Genomic DNA, 13771 nt, shown 5'->3' on the forward strand with positions numbered 1-13771 from the left:
TTAGTATCTGATAAAAGTGATATTTCCAAAAAAATTTGAGAAAAGTTGGATGATCCAATAAATAATGTTGGACAACTGTATAACTATCTCACAAAAAGGAAAAAGACCTATACTTCACCAATATATAATAAATTCTAGATGAATCAATAAACTTAAATGTAAAAACATTAAAAAAAAATCTACTATAAAATACCATGGGAAAATGTTTTTATAATCCTAGAGTTGGGGAGAGAGAGTGTGAAGCAATGACATGAAAGCCAGAAGCCATAAAAGATTGATAAATTCACATATGTAAAAACAAAAAATGTCTGCATGGCACAAACCACCATACACAAAATCAAAAGATAAATGCCATAGAGGGAAAAAAATATACAACCTGTATCACAGACATATGTGTTCATTAAGTCTATGAAGAATGTCAAAAATGAACAACATTGATAATACGCTAATGTAAGGAAAAAGGCCCTCTCATATACTGCTGATAAGAACAGAAACTTATATAATCCCTATGCAGGGCAATCAGGCAGTGTCTGGCAAAAGAATAATCATTCCTTTAGACCAGCAATTCTATTTCCAGGAATTTAACCTATAAATGTGAAAAATCGTCCATTTATAAGTTAGCTGTTACCACATTGTTTGAAATAGCAAATAAGTAGGAATAACCTAAATGCCTACCAGTGTGAGGCTAGTATCACTCTATGGTACATCCAAACAATGGAATATTATGTAGTCATTAAAAATAATGAGGGCACTTAGTCTTGAAAATAGGAAAGTTTATATCCATGCAGAAAGCTGTGTACAAAAATTCACAGCTTTATTCATAAAAGCAAGCACTAGATGTCCTTTGGTGGGTAAATGAATAAACAAAACTGGTACATCCATACTATGGAATACTATTCAGCAATAAAAAGAAACAAACTATTTGATACATAAAATAATCTGGATGACTCTCTAGGGAACTACCATTGAGTGAAAAGACACCAATCCCAAATATATGATTCCATTCATAGAACATTCTTGCAATGACGAATTTAATGGCAACCAGCTTGCCAGAAGATAAAGAGAGAGTGGGGAGCAGAAGGGAAGTAGGTGTGTCTATAAAAGGGCAACACAAAGGATCTCTGTGGTGATGGAACTGTTCTGTATGTTGACTGTAGCAATGCAATATAGTGGTTGTGATATTATAGGAGAGTTTTGTAAGATGTTACCACTGGGGAAAACTGGGTAAAGGGTAGATGGGATCTCTCTGTATAGTTGTTTACAACTGCATGTGAATCTACAGTTATCTCAAAATAAGAAGTTAATAATTTAAATTTTTTAAAGAGAGCAAGAGAGAAGAGGAAGCCCTTTATCTACTGTTTTACAAGGTCTCCAAGACATACTATTAGGTGAAAAAACCAAAGCGGAGACTGATACGCTATTATTTATGAAAAAAAGAAGAAAAATGTTTATATTTGTGTATATTAAAATGTCTCTGGAAAAGTAAACCAAAATCTGATAATACCATATACCTGTGGAAAGGAGGAACTAGGAAGCTAAAGGACAGATGTGGGAAACTTTTTCCTATAAACTCTCTTTTGTAGGTTATGAATTTTAAGACATGTGGAATATATTGCTTACTCAAAAAAATGAAGTAGCAATTTGAGAACAACATTTAGTTTAAATTCTTCCCTCACACTACATACCAAAGTCAGTAACCATGAACAGAGTTAAAGTTTTAAAATTTTATACCTCTGGAGAAAAACTTTTCATCATAAAAGCAATTTAACAAATTGCAAAGAAACAAGTAATGGATTTGACTAAACATTTAAAAGTTATGTATAACAAAAATTCCCCCAAATTTAAAAAAGTAAATAAACTTGGAAAAAATACTTGCAGTAAAGAGCTAAAAGGTACGTGGCTTATTTACATACATAAGGATCTCATACAAATTGGTAAGAAAACTACTAAGATCCCCAAACCTATAAATCAGCAGAAGATAGGAACAAAAAAGAAAAAAAGAAAAAAATCAGAAAATCTAGTAAATATATGGGAAAGAACACAACTCACTAATAACTGAAGAAATGCAAATTTTAAAAATGAAATGACATTTCCACCCCCCACCACCATTATATTAAATAAGAAAAACAAATGTATTTTGAAGAGTAATATCTCAGGCTGGCAAGAATGTGATTAAACTGGCACTGTTACACTACCGGTAATTACAACTATTCTCCAGAGTAATTTGGCAATAATAATAAAGACTCATAAAATCCTGGTCTCAGAATATAGTTGTAGGAAATAATTTAAAATATTTTTAAAACGTTAAAAATGTTCTTTACAAAAGGACTCCTTCCTTTGAGGCTCATGCTATCCAATAGATGGTCACCAGCCTTTTCTTTGTTGAGATCTGAAGTCACCCCAATATTCTTCCAAAGTCTTTGATACAAGTTCACAAAATTTTCTGCCCCAGTACTTGCTATCACAGCTTCAGACTGCACAGAAAGGAAACATGCAAATGAATTCTAATTTTACTGTTCCTTGAATTTTTGTAGGTGTCATGACATTTGTCCTAAAGGAAATAAAATGCAAGCACTGCTTTGTTTTGCTTCCACAGGTCAGAAGGGTCTCTGCAGTAAAGGAATGGCAATTAAGTGTCCATTTATGGTTAGTTCAATGGCTCTATATTAAACTAGCTGTAACTTTCTAATTCAACACCTTATCTTCTTCCAGTACAGTGGGGTAGGATAGGGAGGAGATGGAGTGGAGTTGCTCTGCAATAATTTCTGATATTCAGATGAAAATAACAATTGCTATGTTTTTCCAAGTTGAGTCTGATATCCAACCCATTCTATACAAATAAACAAACAAAGATTAGTTATCACATACCTGAGTTGCTGAACTATCAATATTTTTAGCTTGAGTATTAACAACAACACTTGGAGATGGAAGATCAGAGGACTCTTGAGTTTTTTTCTGGCTTGTATTGAGCGGATTAGATCTTTTCAGATTCTGTCTTGATACAGGTATAAGAGGTTTCAGGCGTTTCTTGCTATGAACCTGAGTAGGCTCATCAGACTCCAAACTATTCTTTGAACATATTAAAGACAAGAATCCCAGGGGTCTTCTGCCAGGTCTAGAAATGCAAATGTAAAGACATTCAAGAATATCCAGGAAGACACATTTTCTAAAATATTTATTCACTAAATTTTTCATAGGCAGGATATTGCAGCAAAGAAGCTGAAAGCAGGAATGTGCCAAATTCTATAGGACATCTATATCTGTATAGTTAAACTTTTTTTTTTTTTTTTTGGCCATGCTGCCCAGCATGTGGGATCTTAGTTCCCCGACCAGGGATCAAACCCATGCCCCCTGCATTGTAAGCACACAGTCTTAACCACTGGGCCACCAGGGAAGTCCCAGGAAGGCATATTCTTAATGCCAACTTCTTTCCATGAATGCTAAAATGGCACATATGATACCACAGGAGTGGTACACCTACTAAATACTGATACACTAAGTACTGATATCACTCTGCCATGATGTATATTTGTGACAAAGGTCAAAGCTTACTCTAGAGCAGTACTTCTCAAGCCTGAAAGGCATACACATCACGTGGGGATCTTATCAAAATGAAGATTCTGACTGAGTTGGTGGGGAAGTGGGGCCTGAGTTCTGTATTTCTACTGAGTTCTCCAATGATGTCCCTGCTGCTGGTGCCAGGACCACACTTTGAGTAGAAGGGCTCTAGAGCAGGGGTCAGCAAGCTATGATCCACAGGCCAAGTGAAGTCCACCACCTGATTCTATAAATGAGTTTACTGGAACACAGCATGCTCATCTGTTTACATATATGGTTACATATTACATATGTGGTATATTATATATATACACACCACATATGTAATATGTAACCATATATGTAAAAAGATGTGATTAGAGCAACCAGGACTATCCGTTAGCCCAGCTGGGCTCGCGGCGCACTTGTGCAAAACGCGAACCAGAAGGGAAGGTTCTTCCCCCGGGCGTTTTGGTGTCCCAGTGCCAGACAGAACTTCGGGAAACTGGAGCCTCCCCATAGGGATGGAGAAAAGAGCGAGCTGCCCCAGGGTAAACATGGAGTAAACATGGAGAGTTGGATTTCATGAAGATTAGTGGCTTTGCAAGGGAAATCTCTCTGTGCAGCCTCGGAAGCAGCGGATTAAAGCGCCACGGTCCGCCCTGCGTCTGTGGAGTGCATGAATGGACAGCGAATCATCCCAAATTGAGGAGGTGGACTTTGAGGACAAGATTTAAGACTTTTTCCCCTTTTCCTCTTTTTACAACGAATTATCCCAAATTAAGGAGGTGGACTTTGAGAGCAAGATTTTCGATTTTTCCCCCTGCTCTCTTTTTGTGAATATGTATGTGTATGCTTCTGTGTGAGATTTTCTCTGTATAGCTTTGCTTCCACCATATGTCCCAGGGTTCTATCTGTCCGTTTTTTTTTCAATAATTACTTTTTAATAACGCTACTATATTTTATACTTTATTCTATTTTACTTTACCTGCTCTTTCTTTTTTTCCTACCTTCCCTTCCTTCCTCCCTCCCGCCACCCCTCCTTTCTTTCTCTCTTTCTTTCCTTCCTCCCTCCCTCCCTCCCTTCTTCCTTTTACTCTTTCTTTTTCTTTCCTTCCTCCCTCCCTCCCTCCTTTCTTTCTTTCCGTCCTTCCTCCCTCCCTCCCTCCTTTCTTTCTTTCTTTCTTCCTTCCTTCCTTTCTTTCCTTCTTCCTTTCTTTCTCTCTCTCTTTCTTTCTTCTACTAATTCTTTCTTTCTCTCTCTCTTTCTTTCTTCTACTAATTCTTTCTTTCTACTTTTTCTCCCTTTTATTCTGAGCCGGGTAGATGAAAGGCTCTTGGTGCTGCAGCCAGGAGTCAGTGCTGTGCCTCTGAAGTGGGAGAGCCAACTTCAGGACACGGGTCCACAAGAGACCTCCCAGCTCCACATAATATCAAGCAGCAAAAATCTCCCAGAGATCTCCATCTCAACACCAGCACCCAGCTTCAGTCAACGACCAGCAAGCTACAGTGCTGGTCACCCTATGCCAAGCAACTAGCAAGGCAGGAATACAACCCCACCCATTAGCAGAGAGGCTGCCTAAAAACATAATAAGGCCACAGGCACCCCAAAACACACCACCAGACGTGGACCTGTCCACCAGAAAGACAAGATCGAGCCTCAACCACCAGAACACAGGCACTAGTCCCCCCCACCAGGAAGCCTACACAACCTACTGAAACAACCTTAGCCACTGGGGACAGACACCAAAAACAACGGGAACTACGAATCTGCAGCCTGCAAAAAGGAGACCCCAAACACAGTAACATAAGCAAAATGAGAAGACAGAAAAGCACACAGCAGGTGAAGGAGCAAGATAAAAACCCACCAGACCTAACAAATGAAGAGGTAATAGGCAGTCTACCTGAAAAAGAATTCAGAATAATGATAGTAAAGATGATCCAAGATTCTATTTCCAAGATCCAAAATCTTGGAAATAGAATAGACAAAATGCAAGAAACAGTGAACAAGGACCTAGAAGAACTAAAGATGAATCAAGCGTCTATTAAAAACACAATAAATGAAATGAAAAATACTCTAGATGGGATCAACAGCAGAATAACTGAGGCAGAAGAACGGATAAGTGAGGTGGAAGATAAAATACTGGAAATAACTGCTGCAGAGCAAAATAAAGAAAAAAGAATGAAAAGAACAGAGGACAGTCTCAGAGACCTCTGGGACAACATTAAACGCACCAACATTCGAATTATAGGGGTTCCAGAAGAAGAAGAGAAAAAGAAAGGGACTGAGAAAATATTTGAAGAGATTATAGTTGAAAACTTCCCTAATATGGGAAAGGAAATAGTTAATCAAGTCCAGGAGACACAGAGAGTCCCATACAGAATAAATCGAAGGAGAAATACGCCAAGACACATATTAATCAAACTGTCAAAAATTAAACACAAAGAAATCATATTAAAAGCAGCAAGGGAAAAAAAACAAATAACACACAAGGGAATCCCCATCAGGTTAACAGCTGATCTCTCAGCAGAAACTCTACAAGCCAGAAGGGAGTGGCAGGACATAATTAAAGTGATGAAGGAGAAAAACCTGCAACCAAGATTACTCTACCCAGCAAGTATCTCATTCAGATTTGATGGAGAAATTAAAATGTTTACAGACAAGCAAAAGCTGAGAGAGTTCAGCACCACCAAACCAGCTTTACAACAAATGCTAAAGGAACTTTTCTAGGCAAGAAAAACAACAGAAGGAATATACCTACAATAACGAACCCAAAGCAATTAAGGAAATGGGAATAGGAACATACATATCAATAATTACCTTAAATGTAAATGGACTAAATGCTCCCACCAAAAGACAGAGATTGGCTGCATGGATACAAAAACAAGACCCATATATATGCTGTCTACAAGAGACCCACTTCAGACCTAGAGACACATACAGATTGAAAGTAAGGGGATGGAAAAAGATATTCCATGCAAATGGAAATCAAAAGAAAGCTGGAGTAGCAATTCTTATATCAGACAAAATAGACTTTAAAATAAAGACTATTAGAAGAGACAAAGAAGGACACTACATAATGATAAAGGGATCGATCCAAGAAGAAGATATAACAACTGTAAATATTTATTCACCCAACATAGGAGCACCTCAATACATAAGGCAAATACTAACAGCCATAAAAGGGGAAATCGACAGTAACACACTCATAGTAGGGGGCTTTAACACACCACTTTCACCAATGGACAGATCATTCAAAATGAAAATAAATAAGGAAACACAAGCTTTAAATGATACATTAAACAAGATGGACTTAATTGATATTTATAGGACATTCCATCCAAAAACAACAGAATACACATTTTTCTCAAGTGCTCATGGAACATTCTCCAGGATAGATCATATCTTAGGTCACAAATCAAGCCTTGGTAAATTTAAGAAAATTGAAATTGTATCAAGTATCTTTTCTGACCACAATGCTATGAGACTAGGCATCAACTACAGGAAAAGATCTGTAAAAAATACAAACACATGGAGGCTAAACAATACACTACTCAATAACGAAGTGATCACTGAAGAAATCAAAGAGGAAATTAAAAAATACCTAGAAACAAATGACAATGGAGACACGACGACCCAAAACCTATGGGACGCAGCAAAAGCAGTTCTAAGGGGGAAGTTTATAGCAATACAATCCCACCTTAAGAAACAGGAAACATCTCGAGTAAACAACCTGACCCTGCACCTAAAGCAATTAGAGAAAGAAGAACAAAAAAACCCCAAAGTTAGCAGAAGGAAAGAAATCATAAAGATCAGATCAGAAATAAATGAAAAAGAAATGAAGGAAATGATAGCAAAGATCAATAAAACTAAAAGCTGGTTCTTTGAGAAGATAAACAAAATTGACAAACCATTAGCCAGACTCATCAAGAAAAGAAGAGAGAAGACTCAAATCAATAGAATTAGAAATGAAAAAGGAGAAGTAACAACTGACACTGCAGAAATACAAAAGATCATAAGAGATTACTACAAGCAACTCTATGCCAATAAAATGGACAACCTGGAAGAAATGGACAAATTCTTAGAAATGCACAACCTGCCAAGACTGAATCAGGAAGAAATAGAAAATATGAATAGACCAATCACAAGCACTGAAATTGAAACTGTGATTAAAAATCTTCCAACAAACAAAAGCCCAGGACCACATGGCTTCACAGGCGAATTCTATCAAACATTTAGAGAAGAGCTAACACCTATCCTTCTCAAACTCTTCCAAAATATAGCAGAGGGATGAGCACTTCCAAACTCATTCTACGAGGCCACCATCACCTTGATACCAACACCAGACAAGGATGTCACAAAGAAAGAAAACTACAGGCCAGTATCACTGATGAACATAGATGCAAAAATCCTCAACAAAATACTAGCAAACAGAATCCAACAGCACATTAAAAGGATCATACACCATGATCAAGTGGGGTTTATTCCAGGAATGCAAGGATTCTTCAATATACGCAAATCAATCAACGTGATACACCATATTAACAAATTGAAGGAGAAAAACCATATGATCATCTCAATAGATGCAGAGAAAGCTTTTGACAAAATTCAACACCCATTTATGATAAAAACCCTGCAGAAAGTAGGCATAGAGGGAACTTTCCTCAACATAATAAAGGCCATATATGACAAACCCACAGCCAACACTGTCCTCAATGGTGAAAAACTGAAACCATTTCCACTAAGATCAGGAACAAGACAAGGCTGCCCACTCTCACCACTCTTATTCAACTTAGTCTTGGAAGTTTTAGCCACAGCAATCAGAGAAGAAAAGGAAATAAAAGGAATCCAAATTGGAAAAGAAGAAGTAAAGCTGTCACTGTTTGCAGATGACATGATACTATACATAGAGAATCCTAAAGATGCTACCAGAAAACTACTAGAGCTAATCAATGAATTTGGTAAAGTAGCAGGATACAAAATTAATGCACAGAAATCTCTGGCATTCCTGTACACTAATGATGAAAAATCTGAAAATGAAATCAAGAAAACACTCCCATTTACCATTGCAACAAAAAGAATAAAATACCTAGGAATAAACCTACCTAAGGAGACAAAAGATCTGTATGCAGAAAATTATGACACTGATGAAAGAAATTAAAGATGATACAAATAGATGGAGAGATATACCATGCTCCTGGATTGGAAGAATCAATATTGTGAAAATGACTCTACTACCGAAAGCAATCTACAGATTCAATGCAATCCCTATCAAACTACACTGGCATTTTTCACAGAACTAGAACAAAAAATTTCAAAATTTGTTTGGAAAAACAAAAGACCCCGAATAGCCAAAGCAATCTTGAGAACGAAAAACGGAGCTGGAGGAATCAGGCTCCCTGACTTCAGACTATACTACAAAGCTACAGTAATCAAGACAGTGTGGTACTGGCACAAAAACAGAAAGATAGCTCAGTGGAACAGGATAGAAAGCCCAGAGATAAACCCACGCACATATGGTCAACTTATCTTTGATAAAGGAGGCAGGAATGTACAGTGGAGAAAGGACAGCTTCTTCAATAAGTGGTGCTGGGAAAACTGGACAGGGACATGTAAAAGTATGAGATTAGATCATTCCCTAACACCATACACAAAAATAAGCTCAAAATGGATTAAAGACCTAAATGTAAGGCCAGAAACTATCAAACTCTTAGAGGAAAACATAGGCAGAACACTCCATGACATAAATCACAGCAAGATCCTTTTGGACCCACCTCCTAGAGAAATGGAAATAAAAACAAAGATAAACAAATGGGACCTAATGAAACTTCAAAGCTTTTGCACAGCAAAGGAAACCATAAACAAGACCAAAAGACAACCCTCAGAATGGGAGAAAATATTTGCAAATGAAGCAACTGACAAAGGATTAATCTCCAAAATTTATAAACAGCTCATGCAGCTCAATAGCAAAAAAACAAACAACCCAATCCAAAAATGGGCAGAAGACTTAAATAGGCATTTCTCCAAAGAAGATATACAGACTGCCAACAAACACATGAAAGAATGCTCAACATCATTAATCATTAGAGAAATGCAAATCAAAACTACAATGAGATATCATCTCACACCAGTCAGAATGGCCATCATCAAGAAATCTAGAAACAATAAATGCTGGAGAGGGTGTGGAGAAAAGGGAACACTCTTGCACTGCTCGTGGGAATGTGAATTGGTACAGCCACTATGGAGAACAGTATGGAGGTTCCTTAAAAAACTAAAAATAGAACTACCATATGACCCAGCAATCCCACTACTAGGCATATACCCTGAGAAAACCATAATTCAAAAAGAGTCATGTACCAAAATGTTCATAGCAGCTCTATTCACAATAGCCCGGAGATGGAAACAACCTAAGTGTCCATCATCGGATGAATGGATAAAGAAGATGTGGCACATATATACAATGGAATATTACTCAGCCATAAAAAGAAATGAAACTGAGCTATTTGTAATGAGGTGGATAGACCTAGAGTCTGTCATACAGAGTGAAGTAAGTCAGAAAGAGAAAGACAAATACCGTATCCTAACACATATATATGGAATTAAAAAAAAAATGTCATGAAGAACCTAGGGGTAAAACGGGAATAAAGACACAGACCTACTTGAGAATGGACTTGAGGATATGGGGAGGGGGAAGGGTAAGCTGTGACAAAGCGAGAGAGAGGCATGGACATATATACACTACCAAACGTAAGGTAGATAGATAGTGGGAAGCAGCTGCAGAGCACAGGGAGATCAGCTCAGTGCTTTGTGACCGCTTGGAGGGGTGGGATGCGGTGGGGAGGGAGGGAGATGCATGAGGGAAGGGATGTGGGAACAGATGTATATGTATGACTGATTCACTTTGTTATAAAGCAGAAACTAATAAAAATTAATTAATTAATTAATTAATTTTAAAAAAAGATGTGATTACATACCTGTTGAATAGCTGAGTAGCTGCAACAGAGATATATGGCCCACAAAGCCTAAAATATATACTACATGATCTTTTACCCCCAAAATTTGCTGACCCTTGTTCTAGAATACTGCTTCTCAACTGTTTTAACCCAAACCCCCATGATGCTACCCTCGTTCTATTTTCAGCACATCTCTACGCCAAAAAAGGTGTAGTTTATATAACAAAAACACAGGTTCGTTAAATATGCCTTTTCAATTTATACATGTCCTTTCCCCCACTTTCCTTTAGTGGAGACTAGTACATGTCCTCCCTCTCTAACTCACCAACTCCACGTTAATGATCTGAATGCTGCCAACAAGCCAATAGTTATCCATAACCCAGAAGACTCACTTCTAGAGTATGAGGAAATAATGTGGGAGAGGCTGGCTTTGGGCTTAAATTCCACACTTAGTGGTATAGGGAGAAAGCCAGGGTGTACCTCTTTGGTATGCCACAAGAGAGAAAAACGCACACAGTATTTGGGACTTCGATAAAACAACCTCCAGAGCTACTTCTTTTTTTTTTTTTTTAACGCGGGCCTCTCATTGTTGTGGCCTGTCCCATTGCAGAGCACAGGCTCCGGACGCTCAGGCTCAGCGGCCATGGCTCACGGGCCCAGCCACTCCGCGGCACGTGGGATCCTCCCAGACCGGGGCACGAACCCGCGTCCCCCGAATCGGCAGGCGGACTCTCAACCACTGCGCCACCAGGGAAGCCCCCAGAGCTACTTCTGATGTTAGCCCTGTGTCTCAGACCATCTACATCTGCACTGGCAGCTACTGTATGGTAGAATAAATAATTATTAAAATAATAACCATGAACAATCTGGAAAAGAAAGTGTGCAATACTAACGTCTAAAGATTTTCTATCTAAAATCAAAGTTTCAGGGGCTTCCCTGGTGGCGCAGTGGTTGGGAGTCCGCCTGCCGATGCAGGGGACACGGGTTCGTACCCTGGTCCGGGAGGATCCCACATGCCGCGGAGCGGCTGGGCCCGTGAGCCATGGCCGCTGAGCCTGTGCGTCCGGAGCCTGTGCTCCACAACGGGAGAGGCCACAACAGTGAGAGGCCCACGTACCGCAAGAAAAAAATAAATAAATAAAATAAAAAAATAAAATAAAATAAAATCAAAGTTTCAGCACTTGAAGTTAAGCTCTAGTCATATGCAGTGTCCTCCGAAAGTGTCTGACCTTACTGTATTTCCTTTGGTGACACCCCTTCCCTTTACATTTCTGACAGAGGGGTGTGATTACAAAACACCATCCTTAGTACTGGACTCAGTCGTTATACGTTACACCTATTCCATATAGGTTATATTTATCCACTGAGAGAGAAAAATGGAGAGAGAGAAACATTTATTAAAGATTTTCTCATGATACCTGGATAGTGGGGTTTTTGAAGATGATGTGATGCTATCCATTTGTTCAGACTTAGAAGCAGCACAAGTTCTTTTTTCCTTATCAGACACCCCTATCTCATCCTGAGGTAACTGAGATGTATTCTTTTCTTGTGTATCTGTTATTTTATCAAGAGGTTTAGATCTGATACTCTGAAAAGTTGGTTCAAGTTGCTCTTTCTGAGGTTCTGGAATTGTATGTGTGTTTCCTGAGGTAGGGAAGATGCCTTGTCCCTTGTAAGACTCTCCTTCAAAAAAGAAAATAAATGGTAAGCACACATATTGAAATTAATACATCCAATTAAATTGCAATATTTGAAGAAGAAAACCCATGATATTCTATCATGAACCTACCCTAATAAGAGTAAGCTAAACTAAAAATTAGTGGACTATTAGGAATATTATAATGGGTAAAAGCTATGGTAACAGCTTCTACCTTCAGATGTAAAATGGTCGTATCAATATATTTTGACTTAGAAAAGCTTTCTCCATAAATATTTCTTGAACTTGAAAATGAAAAAGTGATCACTTTCTAATTAAGGGTAAAGCTAAGGTCAGAATGGCCATCATCACAAAATCTACAGTCAATAAATGCTGGAGAGGGTGTGGAGAAAAGGGAACCCTCCTACACTGTTGGTGGGAATATAAATTGGCACAGCCACTATGGAGAACAGTATGGAGTTTCCTTAAAAAAAACTAAAAATAAAGCTACCATATGATCCAGCAATACCACTCCTGGGCACATAACTGGAGAAAACAATAATTCGAAAAGATACATGTACCCCAATGTTCATTGCAGCACTATTTACAGTAGCCGTGACAAGGAAGCAACCTCAATATCCATCAACGGAGGAATGGATAAAGAAGATGTGGTACATATATACAATGAAATATTACTCAGCCATAAGAAAGAACGAAAAATGCCATTTGCAGCAACATGGATGGACCTAGAGATTGTCATACTGAGTGAAGTTAAGTCAGACAGAGAAAGACAAATATCACATGATATCGCTTATATGTGGAATCTAAAAAAATGGTACAAATGAACCTATTTACAAAACAGAAATAGAGTCACAGATATAGAAAACAAACTTATGGTTACCAAGGGGGGAAGGGCGGGGGGTAGGGAGAGGGATAAATTGGGAGATTGGGATTGACATATACACACTACTATATATAAAACAGATAACTAATAAGAACCTACTGCATAGCACAGGGAGCTCTACTCAATACTCTGTAATGACCTATATGGGAATAAAATCTTTTAAAAAGAGTGGAGTTATACATATATATAACTGATTCACTTTGCCATACAGCAGAAACTAACACAACATTGTAAATCAACTATACTCCAATAAAAATTAATTAAAAACAAAAAAGGATAAAGCTAAGGACCTATAAAAACTCCTTAATACCCAGCTTTCTAATTACTTAAATGTAGTTGTTGAGCTTTTACAGGAAATCCTGGAGCCATATGATTTTCTATTAAATACAGGATGAAAGTAGCTTTTCATGGCCACCAAAAGTGCCAAATCTAAGATCTCAGAAGGGAAGAAAAACTTCTAATAATAAAGGCGTGATTCTTAGAGAAAAATGACCAAGACTCTGCTTCAATCCCAAATTTAAACAAGATATATCAAAAATAATCAGGGGTACTTAGCAAAATGCAATCACATTAAAATTTATTTTACTCACCTGTTTTCTCCAAAACATTTATTAATTCCTTTGAACACACCTGTTTTAAGAAAATTTACAAAAAAATTAGAAATCTATTTGTCAAATAAAATTAATTTTATTTCCTTCCTTCTTTCTTAATTTTATTTCCTTCTTTCTTTCTTAAGTAAA

At 37.7% G+C, this 13771-nt stretch overlaps 1 protein-coding gene across 1 annotated transcript in view; it reads right to left on the reverse strand.

Moving 5' to 3' along the window:
- Nucleotides 1-13771, reverse strand: part of BDP1 (BDP1 general transcription factor IIIB subunit) — a gene marked incomplete at both ends in the record, with an annotated part of 91708 nt that overhangs the window by 903 nt on the left and 77034 nt on the right. Inside the window, 3 exons of the mRNA XM_079701958.1 lie at nt 2869-3115; nt 11910-12174; nt 13622-13661. Coding sequence (XP_079558084.1) covers nt 2869-3115; nt 11910-12174; nt 13622-13661 — 552 coding nt within the window. The remainder of the gene's footprint in view (nt 1-2868; nt 3116-11909; nt 12175-13621; nt 13662-13771) is intronic.

This window comes from Hyperoodon ampullatus (genome assembly GCF_949752795.1).
Source record: "Hyperoodon ampullatus genome assembly, chromosome: 4".
In the NCBI taxonomy this organism is placed as follows: Eukaryota; Metazoa; Chordata; class Mammalia; order Artiodactyla; family Ziphiidae; genus Hyperoodon; species Hyperoodon ampullatus.